The sequence below is a fragment of the Marmota monax genome, unplaced genomic scaffold (genome assembly GCF_021218885.2).
Source record: "Marmota monax isolate L192 unplaced genomic scaffold, Marmota_monax_Labrador192_F-V1.1 WCK01_AAM20220418_F8-fsc00001, whole genome shotgun sequence".
NCBI lineage: Eukaryota > Metazoa > Chordata > Mammalia > Rodentia > Sciuridae > Marmota > Marmota monax.
This window is the reverse complement of record NW_026693777.1, coordinates 32180262-32195753: the sequence shown is the minus strand read 5'-3', so window position 1 is coordinate 32195753 and position 15492 is coordinate 32180262. Positions and strand designations below refer to the sequence as shown.

General features: G+C 34.2%; 1 protein-coding gene across 7 annotated transcripts in view; it reads right to left on the bottom strand.

The window, feature by feature from the left end:
* Nucleotides 1-1645: 1645 nt before the first annotated feature.
* The window catches only part of Ddhd1 (DDHD domain containing 1), a 76600-nt gene continuing 62753 nt past the window's right edge, over nucleotides 1646-15492 (bottom strand). For 4 of the 7 annotated variants that reach the window (XM_058584650.1, XM_046461126.1, XM_046461125.1 and 1 more), the window contains 5 exons: nucleotides 15184-15333; nucleotides 12802-13054; nucleotides 11615-11806; nucleotides 9029-9112; nucleotides 1646-4283 (listed from right to left, as the gene is read on the bottom strand). In XM_058584650.1, coding sequence (XP_058440633.1) covers nucleotides 4102-4283; nucleotides 9029-9112; nucleotides 11615-11806; nucleotides 12802-13054; nucleotides 15184-15333 — 861 coding nt within the window. In that variant the 3' untranslated portion in view covers nucleotides 1646-4101. The remainder of the gene's footprint in view (nucleotides 4284-9028; nucleotides 9113-11614; nucleotides 11807-12801; nucleotides 13055-15183; nucleotides 15334-15492) is intronic. The other 3 variants (XM_058584651.1, XM_046461129.2, XM_046461130.2) reach the window with 1 other exon arrangement.

Here is a 15492-nt window from a genome sequence, read left to right as displayed (position 1 = left end):
CAATGTCAGGTAGACTTGTAATGCATTTAGTTTAGTAGAGGCTCCCAAAGTCCTCTCTACAGGAACCTTTAAATTTGGCTTTCCCAGACTTATTTTCTGACACACTGTTAACATTTGCATAGCATGCTTTGGAAAATGATTAAACAACCTTCTAGCTGTAAACTCTACCCTGGTTAGTATTTTCCCTTAGACACTCCACCACTTCCCTCTTATCACCATGGACTTGGTCTTTGAGTCTGCAGCTTCACTTTACTCCTCATCAGGACCTTTACTGATATTTAAATGGCTTCTATGAAACTAAAACATGTTTGGACTAGAACTCTGAAATCCATAAACTCTGAAAATATTCACAAGCATTCACGGTAGATTAATATAGGGTGTATAAACCTAGATTGTCACCATCCCAGTACCAACGTTTACTAAATATGAGAACTTTGAGATGAAATTCATGTGTTTCAAATCAGGCAGAGTACTGTCAGATTCCTGGCAGAGGCATGAGACTCAGGAAAGACAGAAAAATATGGAAGAGATAGAAAACTTCAGAATAACCACAGAAGTCAACGGTCCAACACTGTTTAGAAAGATTCTAGTTTCTCTTTTTTCAGTATATGATTGCTATATTCTCTTTTAGCTGTACCTTGACCTTTCCTTAACATCTCCTTTCTTCTTTAGTCCCATTTTCAAAACACTGAAAGATCATTAAAAAGCAATTTTAAGGATATGGATTAGAGTGGGCTTTCTCAAGTTTCCAAAAGTCTTATTCATTAGTAACTGAGGAGACAAAACTCTATAACTCTTTTATAAAGAAATTAAATGACGGGCTGGGGATGTGGCTCAAGCAGTAGCGTGCTCGCCTCGTATGCGTGTGGCCCGGGTTCGATCCTCAGCACCACATACAAAGATGTTGTGTCTGCAGAAAGCTTAAAAAAGTAAATAAAAATTCTCTGTCTCCCTCTCTCTCTTTAAAAAAAAAAAAAGAAATTAAATGACTCTACTCTAGACCTTACATAAGATTCCATTGTTTGGTCTGACTCCACTTAAAGCCTCTTAAAGGGGCTCAGGTAGCTGACAAGTGGCCTGGGCTGTGACCCTGCACCTTCTGACTCTTGGGGGATGCAAAACTGGGATGTGATGTGTTACATGTCTTATAGGCCAGAATGCTCTCATCCAATGAGGATGAGAGAGGAGAGGGAGGCGGAGGGGGAAAGGGGGGAAGGAAGGAGGGAGGGAGAAAGGGGAAGGAAGAAGGAGGGAGGAGGCAGGGGGGAAGGAGGAAGAGAGAAGGATTGATCAAAGTTTTTGTGTCTTGAGGCCTTTTGTGTGAGTAAAAAACCAATTGGACAATTTAGTAGAAGTAAAACATAGGTTCCTAAAAACCTTGCTTCACATATAAAGGACTTGTTATTGGAATACCCAGTATTATTTTATGATTATGTTCTAAAATACAGTTAATATTGAATTATAAGCAAAATTATTGCTGAAGATAGTTATGAACCAGCAAAAGGCTTAGAAAGGCTAATTTTAAAGGTAAAATAAAGTAAGATTTATTCCAAAACATTCTCCTTATTCTAATTTCCAACTACTCTTTGGATTAAAGTTGAATAATCTGATCAGTACTCAAGAGAACCATAGCATATACGCAAAATAGAGAATAAAATTTTAATAGTATCAAAAACAGGACTTTTTTTGGCCAATTTAGTACTTGCTGGAATAAAGTTGCAAAATGTTACTCAGTAACGGACTTAGCTTCTATATCAAGCCAGAATTACACATACTCTGTATATCACTTGAGTATATACAAGTACATCCCATGATAAACATGCAGAGACATGAAAACAAGAATACGATAAAACTAAAATCACCATCTCTCATCGAGGAAATAATTGGAAACAAACACCTGCCCAGTGGTCCAGGATATCTATTTTGAAAAGAAGGTTTTGAATGTTGTTCTTTCCAAGAATTCAAGTAAACTCTGAGTGGTAAAATTTGACTGTTTTCCAATATGAAGTAAAGAAAGTGGACATATTCCTTCAGTTATGGTAACTTACTTTTCTTCTCAATATCAAATTAAAATGTGTGATGGAATCTTACTCTTTTAAGGTAAAAAAGGCTCTTCACATTGCAGTGGTTAAGAAGGAACCCCTAAAGCTCTTGGGCATTTAAGTGTCAAACCAAATACAGCAACATATGTTCAAGTACCTTTAAAGACAGTCATATGACATGGGTTTAATTTTCCTGAGAACTAAATTAGACCTAAAAAATAAACAGGCTATGAAAATGACCTGAGTTCATAGGTAACTCTGAATTAAAAGGGGATTGCTTCAGTTTTGCTAAGATACCATCAAAAGCCTTTTATAGCAAGGGCTTCTTACTGAGTCATGAACTTGGTCATGGAGCCTTCAGACTTTTTTAAATATTAAAAAGAAGTGCTTCATATTGTGCGAATTCAATGTAAGGCCAAAACAGCCAATAGTACTGATGGTGTGGAATAAAGCCTCTGAATAAACCAGAGGTTCTACTAACCTATAAAGAGAGGAGGTGGGATGTGAGACTGACGGACTCCACTACCCCTACCCCCCAACAGTGACTGCTGGGAAGCTAAGAAATTCCTTGCAAGATAAATAAAAACAGCACCTTGAGTGGAACCTAGTGGAAGCACTCAGAAGTGAGGGTTGGCTGTGGCAGAGATGGCTACTATCCGCTCTTTTAAAAAAACTTCTTTGTGTGTGAAGACCCAAGAATGGATATGCAGGGTAATATATTGGTTACACAGTCATTTCTTCAACTTCTGCTATTGTCTGCAAACTAACAGGTCACATGTGAATTTTAAACAGCATGTAAAATAATATGGTCTGCTTTCATCCAAGTCCTGATTTGCTATGTAATCTAATGCAAGGCACTTTAAACGTTTTGGTGCCTTGGTGTAGTAACAGGTAACATGAAAACAATGCTCATTTACTTACCTGGAGGAGCAACTACCCACATTGCTGAATGCACACCTCTTAAAGCCCTTTGAGCTCCCCAGATGAAAAGCACTGTGGAAACAATCACGGCTGAGAAAAACCCTTTTAGGGCCTCAGTGTCTTGATTCATTGTGCCTACTCTGTTTTAATACTTTAAAAATTTGTTAGTAGCCCTAGATCCCTTCATCTATGTTAATATTTGGCACATAAATGTTTATACTTTTTTTTGTTTTCATATTCCTTATTCCAAAGATGTCTAATGGTTTTCTAATAAAGTTAATGAAATGTACCCAATATGGAGTACTGCCAAGTTTAGAAAAATTTTACTTTCTTTGAGATATATGGGACATAATAAAAAGTTCACTTAAAGAAAAACTGAACTAGTGTTGTATGAAACACAAGTTTTTAATGAAAAAAATATCGAAAGTATACCACAGTGTCTATATGTTCATCTGAAGAGTACAAAGATGGAATTCTGAGAAAAAAGGGTCTTAACACTATAGAAACTAAATGTGGTTCTTAAATTAATTCAAAGGAAACATTAAAAAATGTAATGTTTCATACACTGAAATAAAGCAATTAGTCAGAGGTCATAAATTATAAATATAGTAGTTCAAATATTGTTCTTTTTAGTTCAACTCAAATATTGTTTTTTAGCATTAGTTTCTCTTCTTTCAAAGGAATTGTGAAAATGGAAGATTTCATAAAATTTAAAACAATGATATACCACACTGTAATCTTTACAGACTACATTGAACCTTGAACATTTTAGACTTATAACATATTTTGGTTAATACATTAGATTCAACCCATTAATATGATTTTATATTTTGGTGAAATTAGAATGTATTTTGTAACCTTTACATGCAGTTCACCCAAACCTTCCTCACTTCCAGGTCTTGCTTGATTCTCTGCAGGGAGTTCTGTCAGATTCATAATCGAAATAATGGAACTATAAGTAACTTCTTTAGAACTGAAAATGTGTGTTTTTTTTTTTTAAATAAAGTGCTTTTAAATTCAAATATTTCTTGCCCCAAACAAAACTGGAACATACTTAACCCTGAAATCTTCATATCTTGACACACATATTTTAACAGAAAAAAAAATCAGTTTTGGATCATTAATGTCCTTCAAGAGTTCAGATTGGATCTAAATTGGGTTTTGCATCATTATCGTGCTCGTGTTTATACATGAAAGTTAAAAGAAAGAGGGCCACATCCAAGGATGACCAGTAGGCAGTGTGTGACGTGACAGCTGACCAATAGCGGCTCTCCACAAGGCCTTCTCTGAGTTCAAAATCGATCCTGTGATCCAATTCCACTAAAAAGAAGAAAGAAGTTAAATGAACAATGATTATAATAAGATAGTTCAATATAGACTTTTACAGTTGAGAGTAAAAATTTAGCCAATGAACATGATTTTTCTAATTGCCCTTTTTAAAAAGAAGTCTTTTACTCTATTCTTATGGAACAAACACCTGAAAGAGCTTCAGTAGCACTGGATTCTATTTGGTGGAGTCTATTCCTCTGTTTATGCAAGTCAATATGGAACAACAAAGGAAGACGGCCAAAAAAAATTCACTAGGCACCATGGCACATTTTTGGAGTAAAAGGAACTGGGCTTAAATTCTGGCATTACCTTTTATTCTTTGTTCCCAATCTGTTAAATAAAAACACTCCCCTTGAAGAACTATGGGCCAAGCTTGCATGCATAATGCCCACTGCAGGGTAACAGATCATTCAATGGCTCCTTATATAGGAGGCCTATGTCTTCAAAGATAACCATCTTATCATAGTCAAAATGTTTTTTCCCTACTAGACTGAATTCCTTCCTTAAGGCCACCACTACACACCCTACTCTGCATTCAGTCAGCATGAAACAGCAAGTGCTCATTAAAATGTTAGAACCCCTAGGTGTCTGTGCAGGAGAAGCTGGGAGAACAGTGGTAATTGTTAGGAGAAGGACTACGCGTACAATAGTGCTGTCCTCAAATAATTCAGTAGCTTGGTGCAGTGGCACACGCCTGAAATCCCAGTGGTTTGGTAGGCTGAGCATCGTAAGTTCAAAACCAGCGTTAGCAAGGGAGAGGTGCTAAGCAATTCAGTGAAATGCTGTCTCTAAATAAAATCAAAACAGGGCTGGGGAATGTGGCTCAGTGGTTGAGTGCCCCTGAGTTTAATCCCTGGTATTCCCCACCACAAAAAATTCAATGAATTTATTAAGTCTCTTATTAAAAGCTACATAAGGTCCTTACAATACCTGTTAGAAGAAAAATCCCCTTAAACAAATCTAGACTCTTATGAGAATCTCAATGGACTTATTTGATAAATCCTTACTGAAAACATTTAGATGGCTTTTTGATCTTCAGGAACTCCTTTAAAACTGCATGAGCCATGTGGTATGAAGGGTCTGTCTTATAAAACAAAAACATCAAGTCACTACCAACCAGACGTTGCTTAAAGTCTGCTCTTTCTTCAAAGTGCCAAAGATGATCAAAAGTAAGAATTAGTAAAAATCAAGAAGGCTGGAGAAAACGTTAGGTTTTGCTTTATATTAGGAATTTGGTAGTCACACACATAAATCCTACCACTCTATGAAGCAAGTGCTTACTTAATGCTTATTTTAAGTGGGTATTTTGTAAGAATATTATTTGGCAGTTTAAAAAGGATTACACATGGGGTTTGGGTTGTGGCTCAGCGGTAGAACTCTCGCCTAGCACGTATGAGGTGCGCTGGGTTCGATCCTCAGCACCACATAAAAATAATAAATAAAATAAAGGTATTGTGTTTAACTACTACAACAAAAAAAATTAAAACAAATAAAATAAGGTTTTTTTAAAAGGTCATATAGTTATTATTTTGCTATTCAATTATGTTTTTCTAACAAGAAATGTTCATGGATTTATCTGAATATATTCAGGAAAGGTTTACATTAAGAGGTATAAATACCAATTAGGCTAGAAGATACTTGTAAAATACATTGACTTGGGCTTTTTACAAAGTTCTTTTTGATTATGACTATTTCATTTAATTAAGCTAATCCATTATAAATCAGAAATAGCTGATATCCATGTGGACTTGTGAGGTGGGAATGTCCTAACCTTCTAACATATATTCCATGAACATTTGTATTACATTCGTAGGCAAATTCCAGCACAACAGTCAGGAACATGAAAAAAGAGAAGAAAACTGGAATTCTCAAGTATAATGAAGGCAAGTCCAGATGACACTGGTTACAAAGAAAAAAGAGGAGGAAAAACAGAAGAGATAGGAAAACATATGTGTTAAGATTGGTAAGGACCACTGGGTTATACTGGGTTATACTAAGAACTCATTTTCAAATGCCATTGCATCATAGCTTCTAGTCCAAAGTCTTTAGTTGAATTCCTGTTTTTAAGTAAAAGGGAGATTTTCCCTGTTACAAGTGTTCTCTGGCTCCTATTTAATTTTGTGGCCCTGAAATTTATTTTTAATGTTTCTACTGTCTTATAACACTATCTTTCACAGACACTCAAATGTTAATTTTTGTTCTGTTATACCATGTGCCCTTGTCATTCTTACCACCTATAGGAACTTTAATCAATGTCACTGATAGATTGGCTCCCCCTCCTTTTCTATTAATCTTTGGGTTGTACTGATGAAAATGGGAATTTAAGTAGCCAGCATATACCTTATGAACCTATTCCAGTCCCTCATCCTCCTTAAAAGGTTTACTCCATACAATCTGGTCGTGTGGAAAAATGAATGGAACTGGTAGGCCTGTGCCTATCTCTCTTCTATGTAGATCAGGGAATTCCCAAGGGAGTGGAGTTCTATATGGCAGCATCCTCCACATGTGCCATGTGACCTGCTCTTGGCCAAAGCAGGGTTGGGTATATAAGGAGTACATAAATGAGTTATATAAACTCATTTATATAAGTATATAAATGAGTTTCTCATTTTTATAACTGGTAAAAGATTACCCAGAAAGGAAAGATTATGTGTTCAGAGTTCTTGATCCCAAGTTATTTATTTCTGAGTGGCCTCAGAGCAACTAAACATTTCATGTAGTTAAGTGTTTAACATGCAAGGAATATTTATAATTTGTTAAGTATTGGTTCTTCCAACTATTCTTTATTTTAAAATACTAACAAAAATTTCAAAATCAGCTTTATAATCAGTTGTCATCTCTGCCAAAATTTTTTTTCTCAAAATAAAAAGTATTCTGGAAGACATTCAAATTCTCAATAGATGACCACAGATAGGCACACTTTTTGAGTATTAAAAACTCTAGGAAATAGCCAGAGTTGTTAGACTCTACATAGGCTGGTTAACAAACTTTTCTAATCATATTCAATTCAGAACTACTCCCCCTTCCACTCCCTTCCTCTTCTCAAGAAAACTAATGCATAGTTCTCTACGCATCCCCCATGCTTCACAGCCCTAGTTCTGCCCCTGCTGTTTCTTTTTCCTGCAATGTCTTTTCATTTCTGCATGTCCATACCACACTTCTTTCACAAAGTCTTTTTTAATTTCTCCAGGTGAAAGCAGCTCTCATTCCTCAGAATTGACAAGATTCCTTTCATTTCTGCCTGTTAGGTGTGACTCATCACATGCTACCACAAGTTATAGATATGCAATTATCTATACCTTCCTACTAGCACCTTCCCTATTAGGACATATGCTCTTCATAAAATATTAAATTTTTATGACAGCATTTAATAGTTATGGTATTAAAGTCTGTAAGTCTGTTTCATCTTGGTATCTTTTCTAGTGATTACCATGGTATCTTGGCTCATGGTAACATTTAATAAAGGTATTGGATTAAGTGAAAACAAGGAAAGAGAAAATGAAAGTCAAATAGATCTTGCCACCTGAATCTGTTTGATGCAGATATGATTAGTGATCTAACTGCTTGGGCTTCTTAATATAGGACAAATATATGAGTAGGTTAATTTTCCTTCCTCTAACTGAAAATGCAAAAGGCACAAATAAAATTATTTCTTTATTAAAGTGACTGGCTAATTTGATCAGCAAGGACCAGAGAGATCTCCTACATAAGATCATTTCTTGAGGGGAATTCATTGAATTTAATCAATACAAAATATTGCTATGAAGCCCCCCCCCCCAAAAAAAAAAGCTTCTTACACTAAAACTTGATAAGGCATTTTTGACTATTAAAAAAATTTATAAAAATCAGCAGAGTGTAATATTAAATGTAGCTAAAATATCCAAAGACAAAGGTAATTTTTAAAATCAAAGGCAAAATCTAATATTAAAAACAGGAAAGAGAGAAGCTACAAAAAAAGGAATGAGAATAAAAATAAAAATATTTTAAACTGTTAAGATTAGTTCTTGGTGTGAGAATGTGAATAAAATTACAAAGAGGCTGAAAGTATCTCTTACCTCCAATAATACTATTTTTAAAAGTGAATCTACTTCTTTAAAGTATTTCAAATATTTGTGTTGAAACTAGATATCAATATATTTACAACCCCCTAAGTGTTAAAAATCACTGAATCCTGAAATAACTAGGAATGATTAAGTTCTTTGTATTATGAAATCTTTTTTATATTTACATGAAAAGAACAGTTAACCTCTTTTAAGATGTGATAGGATAATAAAGAAGAGGAGCCAGGTGTGGTGGCACATCTGTAATCCCAGCTACTCAGGAAGCTGCAGCCAGGAGATTACAAGTTCGAGGCCATCCTAGGCAATCTAGCAAGACCCTGTCTCAAAAAAATAATAAAAAAGGTCTGGGTATGTAGCTCAGTGATAAAGCATGCCTGAGGCCCTGGGTTCAATCCCCAGTATCATAGAAGAAGGATAGAAAGAAACAGACCTATCTAAAAGGTTCCTTTTCTATAGGAGTATAACAAGAATATTATATACTTTAGCACATTAAGCAGATAATCAATACCCAGGTTTCAGGAAGATTAGAAAATATGGGAGGGAAATACATATAAAATAGTCTATAGTGGTAACATGAAGGTGATCTCAGATGATTTGACCCAATTTTTCCATTACAGAAGATTAGGTAGATCGTTTTTATAGTGTTTTGAGTGCTATTCCTGTCATATACCATACCGAGGGTATTATCTTTATTCTGCATTACATTTTCCGGAAAAAGAAGTTGTGGGAGATAAAAGAACGATTCTTGAAGTCTGAAATCTGTGAAAAAAAAAACACAAGATGCTGTAAAGATGTGGCTAATGGTTAGAAATGGCCTTCAATGTTGCAGTGGTCAAAAGTTAGAACAATACTTCCAAATAAGCTGACTATATAATGTACATAAGGAAGTATACCCCTTGGTTTTTGTGAAGCGCTTTTTCATGAAAAATGCAAGCATAATTAACTTTGAAATATAATTTTATAATTTATTATTACCCAGATGGTCCCCACATTTACAGCTAATTTAGGCTCCAACCCAGAGCAATGCTAAAAGAAACAGATCTTTTCCTTTCATAATTATTTTACAAACACAGAAGGACACAAGAAATGAAACCATAAATCTTTTGAAAAGAAGCCTAGACTTTTTAAAAGAAACAAAGAATAGATATATAATAGATGTATAAGATGCTTCAATTTGATGAAACACTGATTCAACTGACCACATTACTCTTCAAAGACAAAAGCCCTGACTGACCACAAATTCGAAGTCTGTTGCCTTCTTACCCTAAAACAGTGAGGACAACAAGAGAGAGAGTAGCTTCAGAAGAAAGGTTATCCAGAAGAACTGAGGCAATCACCTAATCACAACCACCAAATTTCAGAAAGAAGATTAAGGAAGAACTATTTTTTGATTTACAAGATAAAGCCAAGACAGCAATTATGATGTAAGAAATTTGTCTAAGTCAAAAATTACATAAAACGGTATGTTATTGAAGCAAGTCAAAGAATTAAGCCTATTCTGAGGATCTGCTTTAAAAGGTAGACTCCTATTTTGGTAGTAGTTGTCCAATTTTAATAGTGACATGTCTTCTAGAGATGAATATATGTAATTAAGACTCATGATTAACTCAGATTTAGTTGAGACAAAGGAAGACAAGGAATTTACCATTAGGACAAGCAAAGAATTTACATGCAAGAATGGCAGAATATGTGTTAAGCCAAGTATCTTTATGGAATGTTCTAGAAGTAGAAGGTTTCTCTATTATCATCTTGAAATTAATATGTTAAATAGAGACAAAAAAACCCCCAAACAAAAGACCTGAGAAACAACAAACTGAAGCAGTTTCCTTCCTTTGGATCCTATAGATTACATGTTTTCATTACCGTTTTTCTGGGATTCAACTCCTAGTGTGCTTTTCTTGTTTCCTCATTTACTCTGTTAATTAGCATCACTCTTGTATTTTAATAGCATTACAAAGAACTGTGATTTAACTGTCAGGTCACAAAATTCTTTGAAATTAATTTTCTTTAGAAGTTAGAGTGATCTTTTGACACCTGCATGTCATGACAAAATTTTGTTTTCACAATCACATTTTTGATATTAAGTAAAAATGACAACTGAAATCAGCAATAGTATAGAAACTCTTACAGGAAAACTAACTATTATATACAAATACTAAAGTTTAAGAAGAATTTTCTAGAAAGGATTCAAAAGACATGCAATCATGTTTTCAGTTCTTAATAAGAACAAATTAAAAAAAAAAATGCTGTTTGCCTAGTTAGGAATGTACAACCCTACTAACAATTTACGCTGGCGTGGGGCTGGCTGCAGGAAATATCCATCCTCTTTAGACCATTAAACTTGAACTTGCTTCCTTTTTAAGCAAGTTTTATGGATGGCAATGAATGCTGGTAATTTTAAAATTCAGAGCACCAGACACAGAAAGAACACAATGATACAAGTAACTGAAATATGTTTAAAATTTTTTTAGAGAAGGCAATTGTCCCTCTTTCTATAGTTATAGAACATTTTTAGAATGTATATAAGTGTGTGTGTGTGTGTATTTTTTTTCCAGAATCTACATTTCCTTTTATACATCTCAAAGGAAAAAAAGGCCTTGACTATTAGTTTTATTTTACTGAACACTTAAAAATAATGTTCAAGTTCAGATTTTTTGGATGTTGAGTATATACTAAGTACATAAGTGAGTCATAATTTTTCAAGATTTTAAACTTTATAAGTTCATTAGAAAAAATTAAAGTCCTATTCTCATGCTAAGCCCAACTGGGACAGGACTGGAAGCCATACAGTGGAACTAATAAAAATTCTAAGCTTTGAAGGTCTCATAATTAGGCTAGATGAGGGGAACGTGGAATTAGCAGGAGGATGGCTCCGGCAGAGCAGTTTTAAAAAGTTTCAGACCAGATACATCATAGATTTGAAGCAATTTTTAAGACTGAGAAGACCATATTTATAAAAATCAACTTTATAAAAATCAGGGGTACTTCCCCAAAGAGATTTGTTTATACTTGATATTTTAGAGCCTTGTACCACAAGGCCCTGATTATTAATGATCTAACTATCAATTTACCAATGCAGAAACAGAAACTGCATTTACATGGAAAGTAACCTTAAAAATATAAGGAGGAGGAAAGTATTTTTTTTTTAAGTTAAGGTATGCTTTAGATCTGAGCTAGTGCTAATATCTTAAAATGTCCTGCTCTTCTCAAGTTTTAAAAAGACAGCAGTATAAACTCAATGGAAGAACTATATGAACTAACATGCAGAATCAAGAAAGCCAGAACTGCTATGTGGAAGGGTCTGGGTTGCCACGGTGGTAGTAGAAGGAGAAGGAACTGATTTCTTCTCATCTTCCATTGAGTCTTTTGATGTCTCCGATGGCTGGGATGCAGATGAACGTCCAAATCTTGAGAACAGCATTCCTCCAAGCCCCTTTCCAATGCTAGCAGCTCCTGCATTTTACAAAACAGGGTAGTCATTTTGTTGAAACATACCACACACTAAGCTGAAGAGCACCACCCATAATTGCAGCCAACTGGCAGAGGGACCAAGTCCTAGTCATGCTTTTCCAGGGTGGAGACATAAGAAAATTACAATTTATCCTGTAGGTTTCTAAATACAAGTGGTGTTAAAAAGAAGGAGAGTTGTATAAACTCTAGGAGTCCAGCTTATAGGAATATAAACAAAGGAATAACGATGTTATTTTATTTAAGTGATCACCATTATTGAAATATTTAGCAAGATTAAAAACTTTAATAAGAGAACCATGCCATTGACATGGTATCAATTTACTATTGACAGATATACTTACTACTGAAGTTAAGCAGATATATTATAAAAATCCATTAATAAACCATCTGTGCCTATGACCAAGTGAAACATCAAATGAGCCTAGTAGACAAAGCTCATTTCTAGTGCCATCTTGTGGCATTTTGTATTAAGGCCGCTTGTAACCAAAAGCAATGAACAAATTCAAGCACAGAATTAAGTGATACAAACATTGCACTAGTACTGGAGATCATTCAAAATGTCCTTGTGGCTCTCAGGAAGCACAGTTCAAGAGACATAGAACAGATCAGAGGACTGGGTGAGGGGAGGCTCTTACAACACATTTCACAGAAGAGGAAGTGGAACATTAAAAACTACAGAATTTGCTCCAAATCTCCTAGTAGGTGATATGGTCCAGATTAAAATGATGAAATTGATTCTCAGAACTAAGCTTTTTCTGTATGCATTCTTCTTATCTCACATAAAACTTCAGGCTCTGATCTAATCAGTGCACTTTAGAACTTTTGGTCCTCAACTGGCAGTTGGAGGGTAGTTAATTCTAGGAGATTAGCTATTGAAAGTTTAATAAATACACCAAGTATTTCCAAGTTTCCCAAATTTAATATCTATAAAAATATGCTTATAGTCATGAATAAAAAATGCTTAAAAGAGAAATTACCTAATATGCTTGCTTTGCCTATATTAGTTATAGATTCTCCATAGTGTCGGCGGGATAAGACTGGTGAGGTCACAGGGCTTGGTAGGGTTGAAATGCCTTCATTCTCTGAAATTGAGGTAGGTTCTTTTGCTGGGTTGAGAAAACTTGGCTTCATATGCTCATAAGGTAGAGGATTTGAAGTATTGTACCAGTGGATCTGCACAGGTGAAATGTTGCTGTAGTGTTTCAATATTAATGGTTCTAATCTATAAGCCTTGATTTTAAAAAAGTTCAAAGAAACACAACATTAATGCACAATGCTTGAATATTAAGACAATGTATATTTTTATACTATTTTACATTAAGTAGATGATATTTAAAAAGCAGATATTTCAAACATGTATTTTTTATTTGTTCACTGTTAATAATATGTGCCCGGGCTATTAATATGCACCCTTAATGATTAGATTATGAAAAAAAAATAAGAGTTAGTCTAGGATAATAGTGTTCATTAATTCATTTTTTAGAGGTATAGATTAATTTTATTATGTTGATATCTAAAAATTAGATTTATGACAGTCTCATAAAATGAAGTAAATGCTAACATGGAGTACAACAAATAAGGTCAATTTTATATATTTTAGAATCTCTTATTAAACTTGATTTTCAAATAGATTAATATAGTAACAGCATAAATTAAATGCCAACAAAAGACTATTTGCTCAGGGCTGGGGTTGCGGCTCAGTGGCAGAGCGCTTGCATAGCACATGTGAGGCAATGGGTTCGATCTTCAGCACCAAATAAAAATAAATAAAATACAGGCATTGTATCCATCTACAACTAAAAATTATATATATTAAAAAAAAAAAGACTATTTGCCCAATGTAAAGCTGGGATGATGTAGCAGAAAAGTCAATGGATGTAGTAGCATCAGAATCCTCCAAGTTTATATTCTGGCCTCTGCTACTTATTAACTGATACTTGTTAGGTCACAAGATCTCAGAGCCTTAGTTTCCTGATTAGAAAGGATCGCATTCCCCTTACAGGGATGTGAAGTAGAACAGATAATACTTGTAAAAATCGCCTAGCACAGTTCTGACAAACAATGAAAAGAAGTTAACATATTAATGTAAAAAAGATCACAGGAATGAGGATATAGCTCAGTGTGCTTATTACCATGTGAAAGGTTCTGGCCCTACTACAAACAAACAAACAAACAAAAAAATACAAATTTAACATATTAAGAAAAGGGCTCACAGTTCAGCTATAAACTCAAATGCATTTTCACGTTATAAAAAAATGGTAAGATGAACATACAGTAATGAAATGCTTATTGTCTAGCTGGGTACTTTCACACATTTTACTTAATCAAAACAACCCTGTAAGGTAAAATATTATTAACTGCATCATATACATTAGATACAGGCTCAGAAATGACTTAGCCAAGATTGTGTAGTCTATATTTGAGTCTAACATCAGAGACTCCCAGATGTATCTAGTTGAAGTTTATTTCCAGTTATTTAATTCCAGGTGAAGTTTGTTTCTTAAATATGGCAGTATATGGGAGATTTTCTAATATTTGAGTATTAGTAAATAGCATATTAGTTGGTACTGGCTAAGGGTTATTTGAAAGAATTCACAGAGTTATAACAAAAGCTACTATTCAGAGAATGAATGCCATTTTGTTTGTTTTACTATTTAGTTATTCCTAGCCTTCATTCCCAAAGGACTTTTGGAATCATATTTGTTTTGTTTTGTTTGGGATGAGGACTGAAACCAGGGCCTCTTGTGTGCTAAGCACACTCTCCCAATGCACTACATCCCTGGCCCAGAGTATTTTTCTTGTCTAAAAAATCTTATTTGGCATTACACAGTTTACCTAGATGCAAGATCCTTGGAATGTGTATACATTAAAAATCATTATTTACAACACAAATAAAATGGAGAATGGAAAAAATCCAACATTTCTATTAGGCTAAAATAGTTTCACTTTTTCATATTTAATATCTGAATATTTTTATTTTTAAGGGGATCTATAAAACCTTCTAATACTGGAACATGTGTAGGAGAAAAAGGTATTTAAAAATCAGGATTTTTAAGATTTCTCGTTCCTAATTATTGATAACACAATATGTTTAAGGTTTGAAAGTCTGGTAGACCCTTACCTCTTGTATTAATTGGCCAGGGGCAACATTATGTCCTTATATTACAACATAAACAGACGATTTCTGAAGTATTTTATTTCATGAGCTCTAAATGAACCAAGACCCAAAGAATATAAATTTTTGCAATAAATCAGATAAACTCTTTTTGTAAATTCAGTGATACCTGGGGCAAGGTTTTCTATAGATTTTGTTTAAGGAATAATTTAGTATTGAGAAAAAAATGTACATTATAACTCACCACTGGATCTGTAGGATGGAAAATATTTAGCAACCGATTACAAATCTCTCTAGGTAAAATATGGTCTTGACTTCCAGTGTTTCCTGGGCGGATGCCACGCAATGCCAAAAAAACAGCTAGTGGGGATCCCATACAGAAGAAATTCTCAACCTAAAATGAATAAGGCATCCTAAATTTTAAAAATGATTGTTATTTTTCAACAGAATTTGGACATAACATGTTAAATAGTGAAATATAAATAACAAAATTATCTCTAAGTATATTTGTTTTTAAAAAGCTTTGTTCAAATGGTATCTGAATTACTTATTA